The sequence below is a fragment of the Hippoglossus hippoglossus genome, chromosome 24 (assembly GCF_009819705.1).
Source record: "Hippoglossus hippoglossus isolate fHipHip1 chromosome 24, fHipHip1.pri, whole genome shotgun sequence".
NCBI classification, from domain to species: Eukaryota; Metazoa; Chordata; class Actinopteri; order Pleuronectiformes; family Pleuronectidae; genus Hippoglossus; species Hippoglossus hippoglossus.
In genome coordinates, this window is record NC_047174.1 from 3574091 (window position 1) to 3601795 (window position 27705).

The window sequence follows — 27705 nt, forward strand, 5'->3', positions numbered from 1 at the left end:
TCCTGCATGTCCACTGATACGCTGTCGTGCTCCTGCCTGTGTTTCCTCTGACATGGTTAAACTCATCTAGATGCTTGATGCCAAAGAAACAAAGAAAGAAAAGAAGCTGCTACTGAGAATACCAGACATGAATGTTTAAGAGGGACGGCTGTTCTCAAGTTCTCTGGAATGACCCACTGCCAAAGATTCACCCATCCCTCTCTCACACACACACACACACACACACAGACACACACACACACACACACACACACACACACACACACACACACACACACACACACACACACACACACACACACATGGCAGGGCATATGACTGTCAGCGATGACAGATGTCCTGACAGTCTGGGAGTCTGGAGGCAGGGTTGTGGTTGTTGTCCTGCAGGGCTTTTGACATACGATGTATCAGCATACATTACACACATGTCACAGTAACGCTGCTCCCTCTGCTCCCCGTCTTTTGTTTGCAGCCACTTGCAAAATGATTTGTCTTCATTTTTTAACTAAAACCCTGAGATTTTAGTTGAGAGAGGAGGTTTTCATTCTACTCCATCTGACCCCTTTTTGTCGCTCTGCAACGTACACATCTGAAACTACTCCTTCATATTTTCTAATGGTCAGTGAAGACACCCTGCAGGATCCCCCCCACTGCATCACGACTAATGTTCATGTTGTTCAGAGAAAAGCAGCAGAATGAACGTGATAACTAACTGGACATCAGGTGTAAAAACTGTGGAATAATCCTTTAATCGTTTAGTTGTTTCCTTTATATGTGTTTGGACACAAGTGCTGATGAAAAGCAAAAGAAACTGACACAATTAATAATTTTATTATTAATTAAATAGCTCAACAAAAGCCCTGAAATATTCTCTGGATGAAGAGAAAATCTGTATCTGTGTGTAGAAAATGAATATATGGATTAATCAATGAACATGAATATTTACATTTGTGTAAAGTTTACATTTGCTCAGTGAAAGTCTTATTGTGGAAATTATTAGAATTTCTAAACCTTTTTAGGACATTTGTATTATTTCAAAAATCGATGCAACATTCTGGACGGACTCTTGTATTCACGACACATTCATTTAAATAATGTCTTTATTCAACAAGTATAACAACAACTTAACTTTACTTCTATGTGTGTATTATTTCTATATATTTATAATTTTCAAACCTAATCCAGTGTCAAAGCAGCCACATTATCATCATCATCATCATCAAATTGTGCACACTCAGGCTGCAGTTCAGCTGTGGACCACTAGGTTGCGCTAGAGCACCACAGAAAGGAGGAGGCACCAGCATGGAGACCTGGGATCAGCTTCTTGACAGTCAGCCTCACAACTGTGTCTTAAACCTTTAAATGTGGCTCCATTAAGGAAAGTGTCAACATGTATTATCACACAAACACAAATATACCAAGATTAATATATATATTTGTACGTTTTTAATTTAAAATAGACCTTTTACACACATTTCAATATGTGACCGGAGGAAAAGCAGAGATGTAAAAGATGAAATGAATGATCCAGTTTCTTTCTAGAATAGATATAATAATGTTAACGCCTGTGCTTTTTAATATCAGATCATAATGTGTCTGCTGTGAAAACATTTGCAGCCTCAAGACTTTCTCTAATGCAACAGAAGCAAAAACCAAGAAGAGGTAGAAACAGACAATTTTTCATTTATCAGTGTCTCCAATTTGTCAGAATCACCTGTTTCCAATAGTTAAATGGAACAAATAACATCTCGATAGTGACGCCACATTCATCCTTTCTGCACTGATTGTTATAAACATAATGTGACATCTGTAAAAACCTGAGTTACAGTCGTACTCTGATGTCGGTCAAACTCTGTTGTGTTGCATTGTTGGACAAACTGTAGCTTCCACTTCAGATTTCCTCCCAGCGTGAGTTCACAGAAAAAGGAAGCAGAGGAGAATGATCATCACTAAACGAAGAACAGGGTGTTTGTCTCTTTTTGCAGTGTGTGTCTGTGTGTGTCTGTGTGTGTGTGTCTGTGTGTGTGTGTGTGTGTTGGGTTGGGTTGACAGACAGTGACGCTGTGGAGGCTTGAGGAGAAAGAGGCTGTGAATGTTCCTGGGACAGAGTGGGATCAGGACAGGGGAGGAAGAGGTTTTAGCAGCGAAGCCAGGCAGGAGGAGGAGGAGGAGGAGGAGGAGGGAGGAGGAGGGTTATGTAGCTTCAGAGCAGAGACACTGCAGAGATGGGGCTTAGAAGTTGGCAGAGTTTGGTATTCGTGACTGTGGGGCTCAGTCGGCAGGAGCTACAGTCCCACTGAGACGCCACGCTGTTTAATTCACTTCTGTACAAATGGCAGAACTCGTCGTTGGAGTTTTTTTTTTCTGCAAAACGCTCACTTCCACGTGCACATGTCTGATGAAATCCCCAAATAAACAATACCACACGTTGAAGGCTGAATAGTGGAGGAGATACAAATCTGCCCCGATGCTTAATGTGGTGATAACCGGGGCGTTGCATTGTAATACGATCAATAGCTGCGTGTGAATAATGCATCGGCCGCCCCATCACATTATGCACCGCTGATGTCAAAACTTGTGATTCATTCTTGTACGTTTGTCAATTTACAGAAACTCCGGCAGAGGCAACGTATCGATTTAATTTTCCAGCTCGTTTTGATCAAGCTGCTTATTATTCTAATGCGGGGGTCAGCAGCAGCAGCATCTTTACGTGTTTATCATGCAGCGGATAGAAAAGAGTGTGATTAAGTTATTTTCTCTGCGTGTATGTTTGAGGGAGCGAGTGTGTGTGTCTGTGTGTGTGTGTGTGTTTGTGTGTGTGTGTTTGTGCTCATTTGTTGCTGCTCATACCCTCCAGTGAGATGCAGCAACCATCAAAGAGCCAATTTAGAAAGCTGCTCGGCTTCATACACATCACTGTGTTGTACATCTTGGAGACGCAGCAGTTTGATTACACATCAGGATGATTCTTCCACATCAGCCGCTCACATGAAGGAAAGTTCCTCTCAACACATGACAGCAGAAAAAAAGTAATTAAAGCATCGAGGGTTAAGGGGTTCTCTTCAAAATAAAAGCAGAAGATTAGATAGAGCTCCGTCCATACATTGTTGGTTGCTTGGCAACTGCCATGAAAAAAAAAACGTGTGTAGGATGATTATTATTTTTATTCTTTCTAGTGTGAACCATCCAAAACAATCAAATTCTGCGTTAATGTCATTGGATCTGGTGTCGACGACATTTAAATCCACCTCCTGCTGGTGAGAACGTAAACACTGTCAGGCTCCATCTTCTCCAGCGTCATGAATATATTCACACAATATTTCCAGGAATCCAACAAATATCTTCATCAAATTATCTTCTTGTACTAAAATAAACTATAAACTCCTTCTGAAGTTTGTTTATGAACAATTCTGGATAAAAAATTTCCGATGAAAATCTTTTTCTTCTGCTTCTCTTGACAGAACCTGGAACAGTAACTAATGTGAACTGTATATTATTAAGTCATAATTACTGTCATAAGCAAAACAGGGCTTTTTAAAATAATTAAATAATATTTTATTTAGTTTTTCAATGACTATCTCGTCCATAAAATATCTGACAATAGTGAAAATGTGTAATTTCCTCATAAAGATTCAATTAACCTGGATGTAAAAGAGAGAAAAGCAGTAAATCCTCACATCTGAGCCCAGATCGTTGTTTGATTAATGATTCAAACAATTATTAAGATTCTTGATTAATTTTCCTTGAGTCACTTTAACCAGTAATTGTTTCTGCAACAGGACAAAATGTTGTGATAACTGCTTTTATGCAAACGGTGGTTTCTGCACAGGACGTGTGTTGAATCAGGTTTTTCTCCATGTTGTTTGCTTTGCTCCTTTTTTTTAATTGTTGTGGTTGAAACTGTGAAGTGTTCAAGTTTAAATACAGATTCTGTGTTGAAATATCACGTTTCAAAAAGATCACAGGGGAAGACACAAACAATAAATGGCTGTAGATCGTTCTGCTGTAAATTGCTGTCAAAATGAAAAATACAAATACCTGAGGGAAAACTCTAATTCACCATGTGACACACGTGCGTTTCTGGACATTTTAACCGTGCATTGGCAACGTTTGGTCTTTGTTTATGTGTTTATATGTGTCAGGTTTTCCCCGTCTGTCAAACACCAGAGCAAACAATGGGAGTAAGACTGGGAGTATACTGGGATTCAGCCCCTGTGTCACTTCCTCCCTTTACATCGCTCCACGTCTCCTCCACCTGAGGCTTCACTCGCGGTGATTGAGTGTGACAAACCGGTGCAGGCATCACTGGAAATGCATCCTGTCTGTTTATGTGTTTATGTGTGTTTGTGTGTGTGTGTGTGTGTGTGTGTGTGTGTGTGTTGTGCAGTGGACGTGACCTCCTTGTAAATGAGTGGAATATTAAAGGCAGAGAACAGAAACCACAGAGCCGGGATGGAGACGCCAGCAGGCAGCTGCTCCTCTCTCAGGTTTATCGTCTGAGTTTTTCTCTCTTTTTTTTTTTTGAAATATAAATAAGCAGAAGAGATGATAGAAGTCGCTCAAACTAGAAGAAAAAACACACACACATGCTCGTGCGCACAAAGGAGGCGTTTGAACTTTCCTGTAGGTATGAGGCTCCTCGCACAACATTAGAGAGGAGCTCTGACTTTTTTATAATTTCAACACTGTGAACTCGTATGGATAAGTCACACTCGACGGCTTTGATCGCTGCTGCTTCTCTTTAGTCTTCACTTGCTCTGTTACCTACTCTGTATATGTTTATATAGCGTGTGTGTGTGTGTGTGTGTGTGTGTGTGTGTGTGTGTGTGTGTGTGTGTGTGTGTGTGTGTGTGTGTGTGTGTGTGTGTGTGTGTGTGTGTGTGTGTGTGTGTGTGTGTGTGTGTGTGTGTGTGTGTGTGTGATGCAGCACATCTCAGAGAGCCAGAGCAAATATTAGAACACGTAGCAACTGTCTTTATTGAACACCAGCATTTGAGAAGGTAGGGATTTTAACACATGTATATAGTTAAAATCCTACAAGAAAAGTAATTTAAATATTTATATATATCTTTACAAATGTTCATGGGCGAGTCGGTCGGAGCTCGTGGCGGCTGAACTTGCGGTCTGGGGAGTGTACAAAGATAGACATGCACAGGGAAGAGAAACAACGGCAACCGCAGAGTCACCTTTTACAAAATGGCTGAGTTGGACCCTTCTCTCTCTCCTGTCTGGCTTTCACTCACTTGATCTCTGTCACACACACACACACACACACACACACACACACACACAGAAGTGTATCCCACCCCAGGCAGTGGCATTACAGTCTCCTCTTCTCTGTCGTCCACATGGTAAACACACTGGTTGCTATGGCACTGATTGTAGAGCGTAGAAATAATAAAGAAAAATGTGTGTGTGTGTCAAGGTACAGGAGGGGTTTGCACGACCGGTTGTGTGAGTGTGTGTGTGTGTGTGTGTGTGTGTGTGTGTGTGTGTGTGTGTGTGTGTGTGTGAGAGAGTGTGTGCATGTGTCCTGGTTCGGGTCAGGGTCTGTTTTTTGTTTGGAAGGTGAAAAACAATTTCAATTGAAGCAAAACTGGGACTTGTGTGGTTGATGTCAGACATTTCTTGGATAATTTAATACAAAACAGATAAAAATGAAGCGTTAGAGAATAGAAAAGTGATTCGGTTTTTGTATTTCTGCAGAAAATCAAGTGAATTGGGATCAAATTGTCCCCAAACCCTTTAGTGTGTGTGTCTCTGTGTGTGTTTGTGTGTGTTGTGTGGTACAACCCCTGTCCTGGAAAACACTGACGTCAGTATGTCCATGTTTACTTCCTGTTTTTCCAAATAATAAATAAACAAAAATGTCTTGGATGAGTCACAGCCGTCTCCATGGCGAGGCTCCCCCTTGTCATAACACACACACACACACACACACACACACACACACACACACACACTTACACACTTACAGAGGATGTCTTATCTGGGACACTTCCGGTTCGTGTTGCATTTCAACACAAGGTAAATAAATAACAATAAATATGAATTGTCCCAATGAAGACACAGTAATGCCTGGGAATTAACAAATCCTTTGAGTGCACACACACACACACACACACACACACACACACACACACACACACACACACACACACACACACACACACACACACACACACACACACACAGTCGTACAAACACACACTCCTAAATGCAGCGCTCCAAGGCACGGGGACCAGGTGGATGGGGGGCTACTCAGTCTTTTCTGTTTTCCCGTCTTTGCTCTGGGGCTCGGCTGTTTTCCGGAGCTGCGTCTTTTCTGAGCTGCTGTTGATCTGCTGGTCGTTGGGTCCGCCCGTCTTCCCGCTCGAGTTCTTGTCCAGGTAGTTGAGCATCTCGCTCAGGACCGTCTGGAAGGTGCTGAGAGCCGCACAGACCGCCGGCGTGCCGAACCCGTGAGTGATCAGACTGTCAGGGGAGAGGATCAGAGATTCACCGTGAGGACAAACTTAAAGCCTCTGTTCCATTTGGGTGCAAATAAAAGTCAGTACATCAGTGGTACGTTCGGGGTGATGCAGGTTTTCTTTGACTTCTCCCCCCCCCCCCTCCTCCTCCTCCCTGCATTGTGCAGCTTCTAATCCTCCTGAAAGAGTTTCTTTGGTCGGACTAACCCCTTTCAGAGAAGAGTTTTAATGTCCTCTGATGGTCTAAGTGCTGTTTTCCACCCTGTTTCCATAATAACGCATGGGGGGGGAAACACTGAATACTCACTGTTCTAGTAAATTCTAAGCTTGAATATTGTTAAGTTTGAACCAATAATATATAGATTTGTGCTAAAAACGATTGCTCAGGTAATTGATTAAGTTAATTGTTGGGGGAAAAAAAGCAAACACGCCAAATCTCATCATGTACCCACAATTTTTTTAAGCAAACCTCATATTTGAAGCTTTGGACGGTTTTGATTGCACAAATTTTTTACATTAATGAGGCCAGAAAAATTATAAATGAAAATCGTGTTTAGTTGCAGCCCTAATACGGATACAGATGTTTTATACACTGGTTTTATAACATATAACAGCTGTATGGGTTTTCAAAAACTAAACTGGGTATTTATAGACATCAAAGTCATAATTAACCATCTTTTTATCTGACATTCAAAAACCTAAATTTGATGAGCTCAAAAATAGTTTGTACACCACTAATATGTATTATTAAAGAAGTTGACCTCCCAGTCAAATAAAAGCACACTGGGGGAAATGAAATCTCAGGTCACCTTTTCAAACCGGACCTGTTGTCGTCCACTCCCTCACATCTGTGTTTACACAACCGAGCTCATATCTGAAAACTGGATATTTTCCCTTCGGACACTCGATGAGACTCTGTACATTCTGCAGAAGGCTGACGCCATAGATGTGACATTTCTGCTAACAAGCCGCTGCTGCTGCCTCCTCCTCTGTTGCCGCTGCCAAACAACAAAACTGCACAGCTGCACATTTTCGGAAATGGCAAAGAGGTCAGGGCCAGAACGGAGAGAGACAGCGTCTGCACGGAAACACGCCCCCGCTCGGTTTGAATGGCAGAGAGTGAGTCCTGATTATGATTAGGGTGCGTTATCAGTGAGCATGTGTGTTACCTGAAGTGTGTGAGGTGTCTCTGGATGTCCATGTCCAGGATGGGGGTCGGTCTGGACGAGCCCAGAGGAGAGCGGTCTTGGCTCAATAAGTCCTGGAACTCCTTACAGATTTGCCTGTTGGACAGACGGAGGGAGGGAGGGAGGGTTTACCATCTGTCTCCAGCACAACTGTCGCAATTTCTCTCTTTTTTTTTTTTTTTTCTCGTACCCATCCTCAAGGTTTTGCATCAGCCCACACAAACAATATTTCCTCTGAGCAGACGCTACATGAGCAAGACGAGTTCAGTGTCGATCCATAAAAACACGACGTTGCACAAGCAGAGACAACGTCGGTTTCACACATTTCTCCAGACTGGGTTTGGATTGTATTACTTTTATTCTGCCTTTGAAATCATTGCTGTTCAGCTTAGTGAGAAATGAGTGGGAGCGGCTTCCCCTCAGCATGTTCAGTTCTCAATGTGCAGTCGTGCTTATCCCACAATTTACATGTTTAATGCATGAAAAGTGTTTTTGAACAACAAACTAATATATAATGTGTTTAGTAACGTTTCCATTCATTGCTTCTTAACCTTGATTGTAGTTTCTCATTTGCTCGACTCTTGCAGAAGCAATGCAACCACTGATTTCCTTTTAAAACAGATTTAACTCTTTCTATCACAGAATTCCCTCAAGACGGCTGGTTAGTGATGAGATCAATCATTTGCACATCTGGAAGACATAGACAGTTTTCAGGATGCCTCCTTCCTTTTCCAGTTAATTCACGTGTTTGTGTGTCTGTGTGTGAATGTCAGTGCGTGTCTGAGCGCGTGCGAGTTCTTACTTCGTTGCCAGAACCATTTTCTTGCGCGCGCTGGTTTCTTTCGGCTCACTGTGCTGCCTCGCCAAATGCTCCCCCACCGCCTTGCTGGGAAACTCTGTCTCGCAGGTGTAGCCAAAGTCCCTCGCCAGGTGGAGCGCCTCACCTGAACACATTAAAAAAGAAATACTGATGAGACGGGCATGTGAGACTATAACAGATTTTTTTTGGGGGGGGGGGATGTGTTTGTGCCTCACCTTCCACCAGGGAGGTGAGCAGTGTGACGTTGGCAGCTTTCCTCCGTCCTGCCGGCAGGTTGAGGCCCAGACGGTCTAACTTCTCCCGAAGACACCTGCCTCCGTTCTTAGACTTTGCTCTGCGGGAGAGGAAATAACTTTACATCACATATCCCACAAATCATCAAAGGACTTGAATATCTGGATCACACATCACCAGCAGATGAAAATCCTGTGGCCTCCTTCTTCTACAAAGAAACGTGTGTTTAATTAAAGTCTTGCACGTAACGAGGGAAGAATGTAGATTCTCTTTGCTTTGACAAAGCTGTGAAATTAATCAGGAAATCAAAGAGCATCGAATCAGAACATGTCAACTCATTACGTGTGAAATATGCTTCCTTTATACATAGATGTGGTCACTGGTTCCCAGGAGTTCCTTCATTTATGGTTTGAGCATTTTTCCATACCCACAGTGAGGAAGATCTATTTTGGAAGCTGTAGTCCCTGTAGTTTCTTTTCTTCCTTAAACTTTGAGTAAAACTTTAAACAGAGCTGTTCGTCTGCTGTGTGGGTTTTCAAAAATCTAATAGTCGAAATCGATCATATTTTTTATTTGACGTGTTCCCAAAACAAAAGTTGTCGAGCTCAAAAAGAGTATGTATACCCAAATCCATTATACAACAATAAAAGCGCAGACACGAAAAACGATGAAAGCACTACAAGGCTGCGGGATAACAACAGATATTATATATATATGTGTGGTAAAATAAAAGATAAATGTCTATATAAAAGGTTTTTAACTGATGCTCATATCATATACATGTATATTTATTGTCGGTTAGAGTCTTCACGTCTTTGGTAAATGACACAAATACAAGTTCTCACGCATTTCTGCGACACATGTGATTTATTTTGTCTATTTGCACGTTTTCTTTCATTCTTTGTTTATATCTCATCTTGTAGGACCAGCCATCCTCTCTCTCTCTCTCCTCCTCCTCCCCCCTTCCCTTTATGCCCTCTCTCCCTCTTTCTATCTCCTCTTCCCCCCTTCCCTTTCTCTCGCACCTCATCAATAATACAGCGCTGGCAACTCTTGCTTTCCTCTGGTTCCTCTGATCCTGACGTGCTCTGGCCTGGTCTCGCCTCCCTCTGGCTCCCTGGGCCACGGCGGCACGTGCAGACCCGGGCCCCGGCGTTCGCCTACAATAGTCTTTGTAGGCGCGATACTGTACAACCCTGTGTTTCATCTTTAGGCTACAAAGACTCGCCGGCCAGATTCAGGCTTAAAAATAACCTTTTTCCCTTTTTAAAATCTCCATTCTGTCAGATTCTTATAGTTTAGTTCTATTTCGATAGTAGTTTGGCTGCATACATGAGGTGGACAGAATATTAGGGACATTTCTACAGTTTCCACCTGGTATTTTAATGTTTAATATCATTTTTTTGTTGGGACTTTTTCCTGCAAGTTGTTGCTAATAGCTTGTGTTTGTGTATTATTTTTGCATTATTCAATATTTATTTCCGTTGATACTGAGTGACGTCTCCCACAGAGAGATGCATGTATAGGGGGAGGTTTTCGGCCTGGACTCCCAGTGAGAAACTTCTTGTATTTGTAGATACGGTAGAAATTATTCTTTAAAAGCTGCAAAGACGTATTTTAGAAATAGAAAAAAGATCAAATGGTTTAATGTGGAGCTATTAGTCTACGATAAATTGAAATTAAGAAAAAGGAAAGAGTCCCAGCCAGCAGAAATCAAAGAGCTTTAAAAACTATGCTCTCAGTTTGACTTGTCTTTAAGAAATAAGTTAAGTATCTTGAATCTCTGTAGTTACATTTAGAGCCATTAAGGATGCTGGTTGTAGTCAGATCTCCCCTCTGTGTGTGTGTGTGTGTGTGTGTGTGTGTGTGTGTGTGTGTGTGTGTGTGTGTGTGTGTGTGTGTGTGTGTGTGTGTGTGTGTGTGTGTGTGTGTGTGTGTGTGTGTGTGTGTGTGTGTGTGTGTGTGTGTGTGTGTGTGTCTTTGTACTGACCTGCGCAATATGCCGCCCAGTAAGGAGGCGTTGAGGCACTCTGGCGGGGACAGTCTTCTTTTCACCTCGGCGATGGTGACTTTGTACTTGGAGGTGGAGCTGAGCAGGGACAGTCGACCCGGTACCGAGCAGAACAGATCTGTAGGATTCACCACACACGTCCCTCCTGCGCACAAAACAACAACCACACCTGTTACAAAACGGCTCCAGAGCAGCAGTGTCGCCAGAAATGTAGTTTACAGGATTCAGCAGCAAATCGTTACACAAGTTATCTCAGGGCAGTTTTCATATGAGGCAGAAAATGGATCTTTAAATGTGTTTAAATGGCAAAAAAGTGAACATCGGATTATTGGAAATGGCTCGAGCTTCATAATCAAAGCGTCAGTGAAGTCTACATGTGTTTTATAGGAATTTAAATAACTTATACAGATGTTTTTCAATGAAATTAATCATCGATCATGACAAAGAAACTTAATAATCACTGCTGCAAAATTTTAAACAAAAGAACTGTGCACAGGTCTTGTAGGTTTCCAAGCTCGTGCTACTTTTTGTGAATTAATGGTGAAACTCTTGACTTAAACCACGTTTCTTCCTCTGTGTGAAGCTGCAGGGCTCAATGGGGGGTCAGGATGTCAGCTGACCCGGCTTTTGGTGCGTTCTACTGTGTTGATAATTGTCTTCACAGTGCACAGACTTTTGAGCAACCTTTGGGCAAATTCGTGGGGGGGGGGAACCAAGAAAATATTTGCTTATTTAGTAACATGGATTTAAAAGTATATTTAAAAGAAAATGAGCAAACAACGTGCCAGCAAGCTCCTGGTTTGGATTCCACTGTTCACGTTTAAACATAACATATGTTACATATGTTACAAACCATCTGCTTTTAAATCACTCTTGCCTTCACATGTATGTAAAATATTATTATATGTATATTTATAGTTAAAGTTTTCATGTGCATTTGTTAGTAAACAGGATTACGCAAGAACTACTGGACAGATTACCACGAAACTTTGTGAAGGGATGCTGTATGTATCATCAACCCCATCAAGTTCTGTAAAGATGCCAAGTGAAGTATCTCTCAACATACTACTACTACTACTACTACAACTACTACTACTACTGCGTCTTATAATACATTTTACTCTATCAAAGCGTAAGACAAGAAGCCAACGTGCTGTGTAAAAAAAGCCAAATTCATTAAAAACAATCTATTTCTTTGGTGGGATACCTCGTGTTGCAATGAATGTCACATGTGGTGAGATGCTGCTGTGTTTCATTACAACAGCACTTTACTTTTAGTGCAGGTGGTCGACTTTAAAGACCTTGAGAAGCCTTGAGTCACAGAGGATACACGAAATGAAACCATATCCTCCTCGACCTCAAATGTGGAGTTTGGGCTTCACGAAAAATCGACTGAAACACGTTAATTTGTTTTTACATGGAACAGTTCAGAAGTCTGTACAAACACATGACATGATTTTGCACCTTTGTCTTGTTGCATTAGGTCTCACTTCTTATGTTAAAGAATCCGGGCCTGATATGAGGATTCAAAAAATCTCTTGTCCGTGTTATTGGTGCAGTAATGTGATAATAAGTGAGTGCAGCAATATCTAATAGTAGATAAAGACTTTATTTAATTATTTCCACTTATGTAATTCACCTTTCTTATGTTAGAAGTAGTATTTTAATCCCAAATTCAATTTACACTGTTTACAGATTTTGTAAATGTAGAATTGTGTGTTTTTATTAAATTGATCTTTTCTCAGTCCATCAGAACTTCATCATCCAGTTTATTTGCCAAATTCAAAATCAACCAAAGAAGAAATATGTGTTTTTTATTGAGCGGTGATCTCTTTCCGCTTCACAGCTTTTTTTAAATCATCCTTGCACTCACCTCAGTGTATAGCTGTAAACAAAATATATGTTTAAATATTATTTTAATCTAAAGTCAAGACAGTAATTATTGTGTAGAGCTTCACCCAGCCCATAAAAATACATATGACCAAGTAGCCTTAATCCTCCCTTGGCACGATCGATCGTTTTCCCTCGCAGCACTTCATCCGCCTCCTTTTCACTACTTCAATATTACTTCTTCTTTTTTTTTTTTACTATGTACATATATTGGTAATTCTGTCTCAGCTCAATATTTGTCTGTATGTACGAACTGTCTGCTCGAATCCCGGGAGGCAGAAACAAAACCTCCCTTTAATCACCTTCCAACAACCGCCACGCTGATTTCATTGTGTACTTGAGGCTCCTGGATGTGTGAATAAATGATCGTGGCTGTGATGGTGAAGGCTCTTTCACATTATTAATTGCATCTGAACCAGTCTCGCTGGATCCTCCTGGAATATATCGACTGCTCTGAGTCGGGCCTATTATTATTAAACTTTCACTCGAACCAACGTCTCAAGCAGCCGAAACGCAAGGTTCTCCGTCTGATGTACTGTAGGCTATATTCTATTATTCATCTGCCTCATTATCAAATCTAACAGCAGGGTGTGTCGCTTTGTTGTTAGGCCGCGTGCTGGATATGATGGAATGAAGAAAATGACGCCATTTAGGCCGAGTGGAACGCCGCTGCAGGCGAGGATTGGCTTATCTTTCCCCGGGCATTGTGGACAATTTGGCCAACAGCTAAACCTCGTGTGTGACCGCATTTTATCTGTATCATAATCTGCTGCTGAAATCAGAACAATCTGGTAAATTGATTTTTTTTTGTGGAAACAGGAAGTGCAGTCGGGCCTGTGGCGTGTTAAAGGTCCAGCTTCAGCACCGTGGACAGCGACTGGCGCCTGTGACATCATAACGCCGCGGAGACAAAAGGCTGCTGTAGTCCAGAGGGCAGCACTTTGTGCAAGGCAGGATGGGAGTTGTATTTCAGACATGGCTGTCAAGGCTGGACAATTTCAAGTCGAGGGAATCTACGGATACTATTGGTTAAAGTGTGTGTGTTTGTGTGTGTGTGTGTGTGTGTGCCTGTACTGTACTTGTGAGGACCATTTTAAGCATAGACCCTACAGAGTGGGGACATTTTTGGAAAGTGAGGACATTTTGGCCAGTCCTCACTTTTTCAAAGGGATGTTTGAGGGTTCAGACTTGGTTTTAGGATTATAATTGGGTTAGGGTTAGGGTTAGTTTAGGGTTAGGGTTATAATTAGAATTAGGGTTAGGTTAGGGTTAGGGTTAGGGTTATAATTAGAATTAGGGTTAGGGTTAGGGTTAGGGTTATAATTAGAATTAGGGTTAGGGTTAGGCATCCATCCTTTCTCAACTAATTGTTCTGAAAATAATTTGACATTTATAAAACCTTATAGTTATAGCCATACTATAATATCAGTCACATTATTATTAGACAAACTGTAGCTTCCACTTCAGATTTCCTCCATGTGTTCATAGAAATGGACGCAGAGTAGAATGATCATCACTAAATGAAGAACAGGGTGTTTCTCTCTTTTTGTGTGCGTGTGTGTGTGTGTGTCTCTGTGTGTGTCTGTCTGTGTGTGTGTGTGAAGTCCGTCTCTGTCTGCGTGTGACACAAACCGGGGCCCGGCCTGTCTGTCAGCCTCACGCGCTCTGACAGGGGCGCGCGCCTCTGAAAGCCGCGGGTTCACATCATATTAATTCGCCTAAAAATGTTTTGATTCAAAGTAGTTTGTATTTTACGTTGCCAAGGGCGATCGAAAAGAGCTATTGCCGGTAGAGCAGTCGGTGCAGCGCGCGGGCCCAGAGGCGATAACGGTATTTAAGCAGCGGAGAGTAGCCTCGGGCTGCGGCGCGAGCGGCGGGCGGGATCACACGCGGAATCAAGCGCCTTTTTTTTTACAAGTTTCCCGCGAAAATTAAAGAAAAAGGAGACACGGGCCAAATGTCATTTTCCTCAAATTTTTAACAACAATGTTTACAAATCCAAAAAGAGGAAGAAGAGGAAGAGGAGATGTCTTCACAGAGAAGAGGGAGGCGCGTGCACGCCGTGTAGTGGCGGGGGCGCGCCTCCCACAGATCAGCTGGATGTGCTGCTGCAGTGTAGAGAGAGAGAGAGAGAGAGAGAAGGGGGGGGGGGGGTGATTAAAAACACAGACGACTCCTCCTAAGTAGCGGAGTGATTTTTCTTTTGAAAAAGGTTATGTGAATATTCATGCCGCCAAAGCCGCAGTCAGAAAGAACAACATTAATATGATCTCGGCTGAATCCGGGGCCCCGCTCCGCATTAACATATCAAAGCGTGCGCCCGAGGCGAGAGAAGCTATCGATACGGGAGCGGGAGGTAAAGCAAAGATTATTGGTTGTGATGGTTGCAGCGGCTGAGCTCAGGGCCAAATATGGCGCACCATTAACCGAAAGTGATAGCGCAGGGATTCCCGCGTCAATCCGAGAGAAAAGCCCCAACACCTAGGCAGGGCCGATGAAAAATTAAACCCCGGGACTCAGCCCCTGCTCTTCTGCGCGGAGAGCTGCACACACATAGTGTCGGGGAGGAACAGGAGCTGGCTTTGATGGAGCCAACACGCACATCCATCCATGCACGGCCACGCGAGAGGGAAAGTGGCAGGTGCGTAACGCGCAGGTTTGCAGAGAGAGAGTCACACGTGCACAGCTTCACCTGGAGTCCACAGCTTCGTGCTCACACCTCCAGCTGCTGCCACACAAACCACCAGCTTCTACAGGTCTGCACCACACAGGCCTGTGATGCCATTCACAACACAAAACCACAAATAACAACACAAACCAAGAAATAACAACACAAACCACAGATAACAACACAAACCACCAATAACAACACAAACCACACATAACAACACAAAGCCTTCAATGAAACACACATATATTAAGTGGCATTTTGCAGGAGGAATCAAACACCTGATAAATGCAGACGACAGCTGAATTAATATTGCATTTTTAGTTTCAGGCAAATCTCATCTATATTAACCACAGGCCACCATGTTAAAGTTTATCTATAATTTATTTATAGAATTACATTTATTGTGACAATAAACCTTATACACCTATAATTTAATTATGATATAGTCCCCTTTTTTGACATTATAAATTACTTAATAGACTGGTATTTGTTTTTCTTATGTTCTATAGGTTAGTAAAAATATAGGATTATTTAAACAGGCTAATTGGGCTATACATTAGTAATGCCTGTGTTTTTCTATTTACATTCATTACACAATAAAGGGAGGATATCATGATGATAGGCTATATCTCTTTTTTTTACATCATTATAGACTTTAAAGTCTTCTATTTGTTCGGTCACTAGAAATATAAGATTATAGCATAAATAGGCTCATTGGGAAAAATATTAATACATCATATTTCCCGTGTTTTCCTATTCGAATTAATTACAGAATAAAAAACAAGATCGTCCACAATGAATAGAACAATGACTGAATTTATCTTATCTTATCCTAATAATAATTTTATGATCTGATTAATATTAAAATAGTTTGTTTTACGGCAACAAAGGGAAGCTGTCAGTCAGTCTGCATTACAACAGACACTTCCTGTTTGAAGACAAACCTGTAGGCACTGCTTTAACAATACTGTGTGACAATGAGGTGTGTGTTTGTGTGTGTGTGTGTATATATATGTCAAATACACATTTCTCTGTACATAGTGCGTTTATATTTAATAAATCTCAAGTTATTATATGTTATTCTCGACACTTGGTTTAATTTCTCTCAGTAAGATTCAAAGCCATGTCGAGTGACTGATGAAAACAACCCGGTGTGTGTTGAGTGACAGTCTGCGCGTCTGTGCGCGTGTACCACAGTGTGTTAGTGTTTAAACAGGCGGGGAAGCGGTTGACAGGAGACAAGAGAGGGAAGCTCCCGCCTGTTTGTCTGTCTGCCGCCGCTGTCTCGTCGTGTCGAGCCTCCGGTAAGAATAAAAAATAATAGTAATAACGGGGCCTTACCTCTCCGGATGACGCCCCCTTGGCCGTTCAGCACGAGCCCACACTGCGCCTCCACGGAGCCCTGCGGAGACACGCACTCATTAGCACGAGCCGGGAGGTGAAACCGCTTCACCCAGATGTTTTTGCACCGCTGGAGACGCGCAGTTTACGCAGCTGTCAGGTTTTCACATGCAGCGGATAATAATCCCCTTCTTCTTTATGTGGGAGCTGTCATGGTTTGTGATCAGTGAGTGGAGGTGTTGCTGCACCTGCAGTTAAACCCACCGTGGAACAACACTCAGGTGGAATGACACTAAGACCTACTGAGGAGGTTCAAGTAAAACTGTGCATTAATAATGACATTTAGGGGTAAACACAAGTTATTGATCTGAAACGCAGAGACCTGTCTACATTTTATATTAGGGTTTAAGGCCATATATCATATGTCCTCTATTTTCCCCCTGTTTAAATATTATTTTAAAATTTTTTTGGAGGGTTAAGGACAGAGGATGTTGCTCCCTGCACAGATTGAGGCTTGTAATTTGTGAATATGGGATATACAAGTAAAATATGATTGGATTTGATTGGTATATACCTATATGCAAATTTCTGTGGAGTGATTTTCCCTTTTTAGATTAACATTAAGGTTTTACTTTAGAAACCTTGAGGGATAAATCTCTATATATTCACAGGGAAATTTGCTAGAAGTCAATCATTGCATGACCACTTAGATTTAGCTTGTGGACCCTAAATAGGGTCTTGACCCCTACGTTGGAAACCATTGCCTCTATATGGATCCTTGTGTGCAGCACTGTATAAGTTACGTGGTGGGTGTGTAAACAAACCTGCAGAGTTAATTTAAAAAATAAACTTTTTTTTAGTGAAATCATGATAATATCGAGGACATTTTGCACGTCAGAAACATTCAAGTGACATAGTTACACAATGATGAGGGTGATTATGATATGGGAAGGTTAGGGTCTGAGCACAAGACTATCAACTCCTTGGAATTACGCACTAAAAGCGTCAGAATGCGCATCCATGACGCGCCAAATCAATGAAGAAACCCGTGCGTCCGGGGCTGCCCTGTGGCACACCGCCAATCCGCACGGTTTCCTAGCGGTGGAAGCCTTTTTGTTAGAAAGTGTTCATCACTTAGCAGAGTCTGAGTGGAGCTGAGGGCGCAGCGGAATCAAGGATGCAGCTCACGGCTCAGCCAGAAACGAGCTTAATTTGAAAGGCTCGGGGCGATAAGGCGAGGACAGCACGACCCAGCAGCAGCCAGACTCAGAAATGAGCAGCGGCGTCCAGGACTCCACCAGCCAACCTGTTGGGGTTTCTGCTCAGCACCACAAGCACACTGCAACATGTAGGGGTGCAGAATACATATATATATATAGGGGGGGAACCTGTTACCGCCGCCATTTTGGTCCAGATCAGCCTCTCGTGCTATCAACGATGTCATCTCGAAAGGAGAACACGCGCTTTTTATTCAGAAAACACTTAATCCCTCGTGCGAGCCTGGAGGCCCGCACCGTGCACAAGCCCCAGATTAAAACCAAGAGTAAAAAAGGGAGCGTGTTGTAGCTCTTTCTTAACCAGCTCCTGCTCTGTTCCTTTTCTTTCTGCTGCGGAGCTAAAGTGATTATAAAATCAATATACAAAACGCAGAGGTCCTGCATGAATTAGCTTAGTGACGGGGGGAAAGGTGTGGCAGCTGCTTTTGTTCCGCATGAAAATCTCTTTAACGCGCTCAAAGATGCGACCGAGGCTCCACGAGACCATGTGGCCGCATCTGTTCCGCTCATGCGTCCGCCTCGTGCGAGCTCAGGTTCACGAGCCGTTTCTTTCTTCTTCGCTCAATGAAAAGGGTCAGAGCCGCCGACAGCTTAGAAACATACACAGGACCTGGGTGACACGACCCACAAGCAGCAGCGGCTCAGAGCCCGGAGGGACGGAGAGCACGACGGGGAAGTGGAGCTCCATAAAGGAGAAACTCTAATAAACTCTAATAAACTCACAGAAAGTCACAGAAAATCAAATTAATTATAGTAAAATGAAGTAAAATAAACTGTCGTGTAAACAAAATAAAATATAATACTGTAAAATTGAATAATAATAATACAATGACGTTATGTTGAATAATGTGAAGTTAATTGAATATAATGAAGTCAAATTGAATAATATGAAGTACAATTGAATAATATGAAGTACAATTGAATTATAGGGAGTACAATTGAATTATATGAAGTAGAATTGAATAATGTGAAGTTAAATTGAATAAAAGTAAGTTAAATTGAATAATATGAAGGACAATTGAATTATTGGAAGTACAATTAAATTATTGGAAGTACAATTAAATTATATGAAGTACAACCAAAACAAAGCAAACCTACATCTAATTTTATATGAGTAGAATATTTGTGAATTGTTATCCCTGAATTAAATTAACCAAATTATTCAGTGTCAAATAAGATAATATAGAATATTTAACTTGTGGTCAGACAGATCAATAAAAAAATAATACAAATATTACAGGTACATAATATAATTAATAATAAGTACGCTATACATTTAAATACACATTTAATATCTATATTTATGAACAATTCACCTTTTATATTTTAATATATATCATCATCCTTATTGCCACACCCTTTAAATAAAGTTAAATAAATTCATCACAATAAAACAAAAATTATCCTACTATAAAATAATTTAAAAATCGCCTGATTATAATTTGGATTTAAGTGATTGTCATTTTTAAACCAGATTTCAAAATTAGAAAAAGTTTAATTTTTAAAAAGTCCTTTGCAGTGTAGTGAAGTTAAAAATGTCCTGAGTTGGTAAATGTAGTTAACGTGTCGGTGCTGAACTGTGTTTTAACCACAGACGAGGTTTAACCAGCTCAGATGTCGCTGCATAAGTAACAAAGTTGATTGACGTTAAGTCGGTAATTGGATAAACTACGGTGCTTTATGGCGCCCGAGCCGGGCATTGTGCCCTGAACCCCGATCCGTTAATCCGCCCTTTACCGGAGAATAGAGCAACCAGCGGCTTTTCTTTGCCCCAGCACACACACACACACACACACACACACACTCACACACACACTCACACTCACACACACTCTCACACACACTGGAGCACTGTGCGAATCCGTTTTCATCTCGGACCATTTCTTTACATCGAATAGAATTATGTAAAATGTGGGTCACGTGTGCTGATGGAGAAATAAAGGGCGGGCTTCACAATGGGATTGTATGGACTGCCAGTCAATTAACCTTTAGAAGCAGGGCTGCCTTTCACAGCTGACATTTACTCAGCCTGCTCCACAGACACGTCTGCTTTGGCTGCCGGAATAAATCCTCCCAAATAAAAAGAATAAAGCCAATATTATTTCTACTCCCAAGTATGAGGGAGGGTCGTGTTGCTGGAGATGTAACAGACACACAGACACAGACATCTGGTGCCGGGTTTCTCCTCAACATGTTGGAATAGCTGCTGTACTCAAAGAAGGGCAGGGGGGGGGGGGGGGGGGGGGGTTCAGTTGGAGGCACTGGGGCTACACTGGGCCTGGTGGCTGTCAGACTTTATGTGGGTGTTAATGAACCAGAGGCAGGAGGAAGTGGCCCAGGTGAGGGGGGGGGGGGGGGGGGGATGGATGGATGGATGGATGGATGGATGTGAGGGAGGGAGGCCACCGGTACCTGCAGGTCGTCTCCCCCGGCCGGAGGCAGCCCCAGGCCGGCGGCGGGCAGCAGCCTCTGGTCCGGGTGGTGCATGCCGTAGGCCTGGGAGCCGTGTGACGTCATCAGCGACAGGTCATGGCGGCGGTAGGCGTCGAGGCAGCCGAGCTCGCGCCGCTGCTGCTCGTCCAGGCACGAGGACTTGAGGGCCGAGCGCGCGCTGTGCAGGTTGATGAAGTCCGCGGGCTCCCCGTGGTGGAGCTGCTGGTAGTACTGGCCCGAGTGCAGCGAGTTCAGCCCGTAGGCCTCCGGGGCCACGGCCGGGTGCGAGTGCTGGAACTCGTAGTGGAAGGACTGGTGGTGCAGGGGCGTGTACTGGTGGTTGGCGGAGAAGTAGGGCGAGGCGAACTCCGTCCCCGCCGGCGCCGGGTAGGTGAGCGGGGAGGAGGAGGAGTAGGCGACCGAGGAGTTGGCCACGGACTCCAGGCACCCGAGCTGCATGAGCCGGTAGCTGTTTGATCCGTCGTGACGTATCTGCAGGAGGATAAAGGAGTGAGATGTGCGCTCGGTGTCATTTAGCAGGAGCCGGTGTCTCCTCCGCAGCCTGCCTCCCCGAACACACTGAGAAAACACGGCTCACACACACTCAAAGCGCGCGGCTCCCACTTTAAACCACCTGAAGGAGATGTCACTTCCACGCGCCCGGGAGGGGAACGAGCGCACGGCAACAGGAGCCATCGGTATTTTTTTTTTTTATCCTCCTCCCTCCCTGTCACTCTGCTCGTTTAAGGAAAAAAAAAAGAAAGCCTGTTCTGTGTTATTATTATTAAACTGGAGGATTCGCTGTCCCAGTTCTCCCAGTGCATGAGGAGGTAAGACGCAGCGGAGTGTTCCGCCCTGACGTGGTCGAATCACACTGTTACCCACAATAAAAAAATTCCCTTCTCATTCCTACCTCCATTGCACATTATTATAACCATCATCTATGTTATTATTATAATTAAAAAGCCCACGCGAGCAGATCCCCTGTATAAAAAGCTCACGTGTCCAAATACCCCCTAAAAAAGTAAATAATATTTCCTTCCTGCACGTAAAAAATAATCCCACGAATTAAAGGATAAATAAATGAGCCTACCTCTGCGTCGTGGACAAGTCCGGGGAAGGTCGCTGACATTGTGCTTTCTCCAAAAAGTGTGTTTTTTTTGTTTTTTGTTCCTCTCTCCTCTCCGGCGCTCGGTCGAGTCACAGCAGCAGCAGCCGAGAATAAATGAAAATGCGTTAAAATCCCAGTAAAAAAGGGCGAGAGAAATGTAAAAGTCCCCCCTCGCTCGGTGTGGGCACGGCGGCAGAAAGCTGGCGGAACGCGAGCGTCTCCCCTCTGCACGGACGGGGCTGGCGCACGGATTTTGTACTTGCAGGGTATTTCTCGGCTGATGTCGTAGGTCCCTTGGTAATATAGAAGTTTTGAAAATTAAGCATCAGCACTGAGGAATGGGAGGACAATAGACGGAGCGGAGCATCCCAGGAGACAAGGAATAAATATTGTATCTTCGCCTTAATAAGGAACCAAGTGCTTCTTTCAACATTTTCCACTCTTTTTCTGGACTTTTTCCACCCGTTTTCTATTTTGTGCCACATTCTCCTCTCCACTACGCTTATTATATCTTTTTATTGTTATTTTTTCTTATTCTCTTTAATCCAACGTCGGCTCAGTTGGGTTTTTTTTTCTCTTTTACTCGAAATAAACGGATTTTTTTCAACGGAAACGCGAGTTTGCTTTGTGATTCTCTGCAGCTAATTTCGATTATTATCAACGGAATAACACATTGATTTTTCCTTTGTTTCCATATGGAGACGCTTGTGATCGCTTCGTTCAGCCGCGACGAGGATTTTTTCACGTGGAAACGAGGTGATTTCGATGCAGAACATTTTTTATTGTTTATTTATTTTTCTTGGGGGCAGTTTTTAAATCGCAGGGTTTCTCTGGTAAACACACATTTTGCTCATTTTCACCACAAATTCATTCGATGTAGTCAAAACGGGATCGATGGAATTCCACTAATAGAATAAAAACCTCTTTATTTAAAATATATTTTTTTTATATAATGCTAATTATCATGACTTTGCATGTTGGATTTATTTTTAAATGCGCAAATGTGATGAATTAAATGGACAATTGTGTCTCATATTTACGATATTGGTTCGTTTTTTTTTGTTGTTTTCATGTGGGTGCATGGAAAACAGCGTTTGATGAATGTTATTTCATATTTCTTTTCTTTTGATGGGGGAGGGGGCTGCAGGGAGGAGGGGGGGGGGGTGTATTATGACTGTTGTCTTTGTGGAAGAAAAAACGACAGAAGCACGAGAGCTTTTCTATTTTTGAATCAGCATCGTGTGTGTGTGTGTGTGTGTGTGTGTGTGTGTGAGAATTGATGTTGTATTATTTGTTGCTATTGTTATTATTATTATAAGCCTGTAATTGATTTTATCAGCCTGTTATTAATAGAATTATTATTATTGGCATATTATGGAGCTGAGATTTTTTTTATTTTTCGGTCAGTCGGTCATCCTTGTGACCCCTCTCTCTTCCTCTCTCTCCCTCTCCCTCTCTCTCTCCTCCCTCTCTCTCCCTCTCTCTTTCTGCCTCTCTCCTCGTGCTGTAACTCACCTGAGCACGCACGCGCCCTCGGGGTGGTCCTGGCAGGAGGATGGAAGAGGAGATGATTTTGTCTGTTTGTGTGTGTAGCCTCAAAATCAACAATAAAAGCAGGAGAAATATCCTCCATCACACGAACAGGACCAGTCTCTTTCCTGCTATTTAACAGGATCATTAATAACCAAGTGTCTGAACAGTAACAGGTGCTGAACACAGGGCCTGTATAGGATAATAATAAATGCTGCCTTGCCCTTGGGCCAACAAAGAAGCAGAAACAGATATAGTAATATTAATAAAAACAGAAGCTGGCGGTCAAAGCCTGGAGAGAGAGAGAGAGAGAGAGAGAAAGAGGGGAGGAGAGGAGAGTTGTTCTGTCAGATTTCCTGCCATTCAAAACAAACCAGCCAACACACAGAGAGAGGGGGGGGGGGGGGGGGGGGGGGGACTCCAGCTCAAACAGAGATGAGCCCTAATCAGTCTTGTTTGGGATGTTTTTTTATCCTCCTGCTCAGCTGTAACTGTAAAACCAAAGCGACTCCATGATATTATTAAAGTGCAGACTGTGACCGTGCTGACGCCGGGACGCTGCGATTGACTCTGCACTTTAATTAAGACACTATTTCCCCTCCCATCTGTTCCTGCATGCGTCTCCCTCTCCCTCTCTCTCTCTCTTTCTCTCTGTGTGTAGGCTACTCATCGGTTACAACAACAACAACAATAATAACAATACTAGTAGTTGTAATAATAATAATAATACAAATATTAATTTATGGTATAACGTATATAAAGTGTAATGTTCTACTGTTTTACTACTTGTTTTATTGATTTTTCTTCATGGTGCCTTCTCTCCAACTGGATTTCCACTTTCCACTTAATCATATGTCACACGACTGAAATAAACCCCGAGCACAAATCCTCCCTTTCTTCTTGATCAACTCTATTTAGCCTTTTATGGGGTTTTCCACTCATATCTGGGGAGAATAAAAAAAAGTCCTGATAAGCAGCACAAACGGTCCAGGCGGTGCCGAACAGTCTCCTTTAAAAAGTTCTCAAGGCCTCTTTGTATTTTAATTAACTGTTACCCGTTGTGTTTTTTTTCTTTCTTATTTTGCCCCGAGGCTCGACGTGCACCCTCTGCACGACGAGACCATTGAAGGCCGGTTGTCGCACGCCAGGTATTGGAAAGAAAAGAGAGAGAGTGAGGGGGTGAGGAAGGAAGGAAGGAAGGGAGGAAGGGAGGAAGGGAGGAAGGGAGGGAGGAAGGGAGGAAGGGAGGGATGGAGAGAGATTTGGTGTCAATTACAATATTCAACATAGGATCATGCATGAGGATTATTTTGGCTCGTTTTTGTCTTATATTGCACAGAAAACATTAAGACACTGTAACGTGGGGTGGGGGGGGTGCAGGTGTGGTTTGGTGGGGGTGAGCTTGATCAACCCGTGTGCAGGAAATCGCGCTGACACACGGGCCTTCAGTGCAGGAGCAGCTTAACGTGTTTCCTCTCACATCATCATCCAGATCAAACGCCTGAACTCTACCTGGGAATATAGTTCTGAGGGGCTGCAGCGCTTATAGCCACACTGGAGGTCGAGCACGCATGAAGATGTGAGAGCCGGCTTCCTAATTTATTTTTAATGCCCTTTAAAGTCATGCGAGATGAGTTTCCTGCAACCAGGAGCGGTGGAAACCCCTTAAAGTCCGCACGCTCCGAGTAGCAGTGTCCAAGGCGCATGCGTAAAATGGGATTTGCAGGTGAATACATGTTGCCTGAGACATAAATGAATATATATGTGTGTGTGTGGCTGCCACCGTCGCTGCTAACCCGAGGCACCAGTTGCACGGTAGACGGTCATAATGGGGCTTAATGCAAACCAGTGGCACTGCTTTTTTTTTTTAATGCCAATAGGGCTTGGAGCGCCGCACCAGATGCGCACTGATCTCCGGACAGGAGCCAGTCCATCTGCCGCCTGACGAGGCAGGGAAAGGCCCGAAACCCCGCACAGCTCAGCCCAGAGGCGAGAATTTAGATCAGCCTCGAGGTTCCTGGATGGACCGCTGCTCCTGCAGAGAGCACGGGGCCCATGTTGTCATCTATATGGAGGAAGGTGGCAGGGGAGGAGACAGCATGGAGAGGCAGGGGAGGAGGATTTGAGCACAAGGAGACTGATACTATCTCCCTTCAATGACTCACTGATTGAAAAGATGACTTTTACTGTAGAAGATGAGAAATTTAAAGCAATATTTGCACAAATCCTGCAGAAAATGTCTAAATAAACACAACAGGCAGCATTTAGGACTTGAATTCCCCCTTAAGTTATATTTAGAAATACTTCTAAACTTAGCCTGTGGACCAAATAGTGTCCAAACAACATTTAGTCCTAGAAAGTGATGATTTTTAGAGGAAGAAAATCGCCTGATCATCACTTTTGGGGCAATTTCGATGGTGCAAAACATTAAATGGAGGAATTTCACTACAAATAAGTATTTAGATTTAAATGCTCTTTAATAAATATACAGTGTTGAGTCCAAAAAACCTCAGTGTCGCTTAAAATACAAAAACACTGTTATCAGGAGGGATGTGACCCCCCACCCTCTTCTATTTCCTCCCCCTCTTATTTACTATCAGACCTGATTGGTTTAAATGGTTTATTAAGTGGGCCACAACTTATTTATATCGGATCACTACATAGCCTGCAGACATTTAGCCTATTGCTACCAGTGTTAGCAGCATAATCCCCTTATAGGCTTTAAAGATGCTATGAGTACATTGTGTCAGACACTCTCGTGATGCGTGTAGTGGCTGCACGGACCCACGCTGGGTTTTAATGGGCCTATAGGCAACATACAGGCTGGTGTTTGTTTCCTGTGCACGTTTAGCAAACTTCACACAAACAGGGTTGGTTATAGACTGAATGTGCACGTCCTTATTTTATGAATTGGGGCTGAAATCATTTGCAGTCTTGCAGTTTTTGGCAGTTAAATAAAAACACAAATAAAAACCCCACAATAGTGTCTGCTGGTGTGTGTGTGTGTGTGTGCGCATGTGTTGGCCTTGTTTGTGAGTCTGCTCCGGTCAGACACTGACCTCATATGGCCATGAGCGTCCGTTAACTTGGTCCTGCAGCCTTAGTGTGTGTGTGTGTGTGTGTGTGTGTGTGTGTGTGTGTGTCTGTCTGTGTGTGTCTGTCTGTGTTGGCCCAGGCACCTTTCTCCAGCCAAAATAACGACTGGCATAATGAAGGCGCATCCATAACAAAACGGCCCATGAAGATGTTTGTCCTCCATCAGAGCAGCAACAAAAAAAAAAAAAAAAGCAATTAAGAACAAAAAGAAAAATGGTGTCTGACCTACATAAAGGATGCGCCTCGGCAGGAAGCACAGGTTAATATGCTAATATGGATCTGCTAATTGTGGGGATTTACTTGTCGGTTTGCGGAGGAGGGGGTGGGGTGGGGTGGGGTGGGGGTGGGGGGGGGGGGGGTGGGCGGGCGTCGCTGCCTTGTTTAAGCCTCCAAGATCCGCAGCAAATTAATTTCTCCCCATGTAGTGCGTGAGGTGAGGAGAGAGGAGAGGGCAGGAAACAGGTGGTCGCTGGGAAATGAACAGTCAGGGAGGAGAAACGTCACTTAATCCGGAATTACGCACAAATTTTGGATTATTGGGTTTCATTTATTTAAAAAAAAAATACACATATCTCCGTCCAAATTTAGATATTTGCTTTAATTCTCATGAATACGATTTGAAATAGGCAACATTTATGTCCTGCATCGTTATTCATTATTACACTACCCCACCCACACAGCCACAGAAACAGGGTGCTCCAGCCTCTACCTGTCAGATACCGGGGCACCCACCGGGAGGGGGGGGGGGGGGGTCACAGTCCCGGTTTCCTGTTGTCGCCAGTGTCTGTGTTTAACTGTTGTTTCTAATTACTCCTGAAGACACCGCGGAAGCTGGATCCGGGACAGACACGTGTCAGCTGCTGCGAGGAACCGCGAAGAAAAGGCCAATCTGCTGCCAACGGACAGTCACTCAAACAACATATTGGGTTTATTTAATCCTCGGGCCTGAAACACAGCACAGCTCGTAATGATGATAAACAACACGCCAGCGAGAGATCATGGACTTATTGTTTATCTTTTCAAAATTTTGAAAAATGCACAATGTCCTTTTAATTTAGGAAATCCAACAAAGAATTGTATAAAAAAAAAAACAATAACAATATTTAGTATTTGTGTATAAAAAACACATTAAAAGACGTCAAATATAAAAATCTATAAAGCACAGAGGGTTTTCTTGTCTATTCAAGCCATCACGTCCATATACGGTGAATAATTAACTATATATATATATAATAGAAGATTGCGGCCATCGCCAGAAACCGAAGCTATAAAATTGATCCCTGAAACTTAACTCCAGCAGCTGTTGGATCAGTGCAGCCTGGTGTGTGTGTGTGAGTCCGTGTGTGTGTGTGTGTGTGTTTGTGTGTCTGTGCGCGTCGATCGATGTTCATTAACTTCTCTTTTCAGGAGTTTCTCAAATGCTCCCAAAGATCACACGAAAGCTAAAAGTCTTCTGACGATTTCCCATCCACTGTGTGTGTGTGTGCGTGTGTGTGTGTGTGTGTGTGTGTTTGTGTGCGTGTGTGTGTGAGAGACACGCACAGATGGAAGGAAAGAAAATGTACTTTCAGATTTTTCATCATCGCTCCTTCCTCCTCCTCCTCTTCCTCCGTGTTTGTGTTGCTCTTAAGATC

The 27705-nt window shown here is 43.1% G+C and overlaps 1 protein-coding gene across 1 annotated transcript; it reads right to left on the bottom strand.

Annotated features, from left to right (window-relative positions):
* Window positions 1–6168: 6168 nt before the first annotated feature.
* tfap2d (transcription factor AP-2 delta (activating enhancer binding protein 2 delta)) lies at window positions 6169–22182 on the bottom strand. Its single transcript, XM_034580395.1, has 8 exons — window positions 21428–22182; window positions 20314–20826; window positions 16625–16685; window positions 10702–10867; window positions 8693–8811; window positions 8460–8601; window positions 7640–7753; window positions 6169–6474 (listed from the first exon to the last, which is right to left on the bottom strand). The coding sequence occupies exons 1-8, from the start codon at window positions 21464–21466 to the stop codon at window positions 6258–6260; spliced, it is 1371 nt and encodes a 456-aa protein (XP_034436286.1). The 5' UTR covers window positions 21467–22182; the 3' UTR covers window positions 6169–6257.
* Between the last annotated feature and the right edge of the window lie 5523 nt (window positions 22183–27705).

Excerpts from the sequence above, each read along its gene's own strand:
- tfap2d (XM_034580395.1), bottom strand. The coding sequence starts at position 21,466 with ATGTCAGCGACCTTCCCCGGACTTGTCCACGACGCAGAG. Across the intron at positions 8,812-10,701 it reads CTGGGCGGCATATTGCGCAG|AGCAAAGTCTAAGAACGGAG; the intron begins GTCAGTACAAAG and ends CCTCTCCCGCAG. Across the intron at positions 8,602-8,692 it reads GCTCACCTCCCTGGTGGAAG|GTGAGGCGCTCCACCTGGCG; the intron begins GTGAGGCACAAA and ends TAATGTGTTCAG.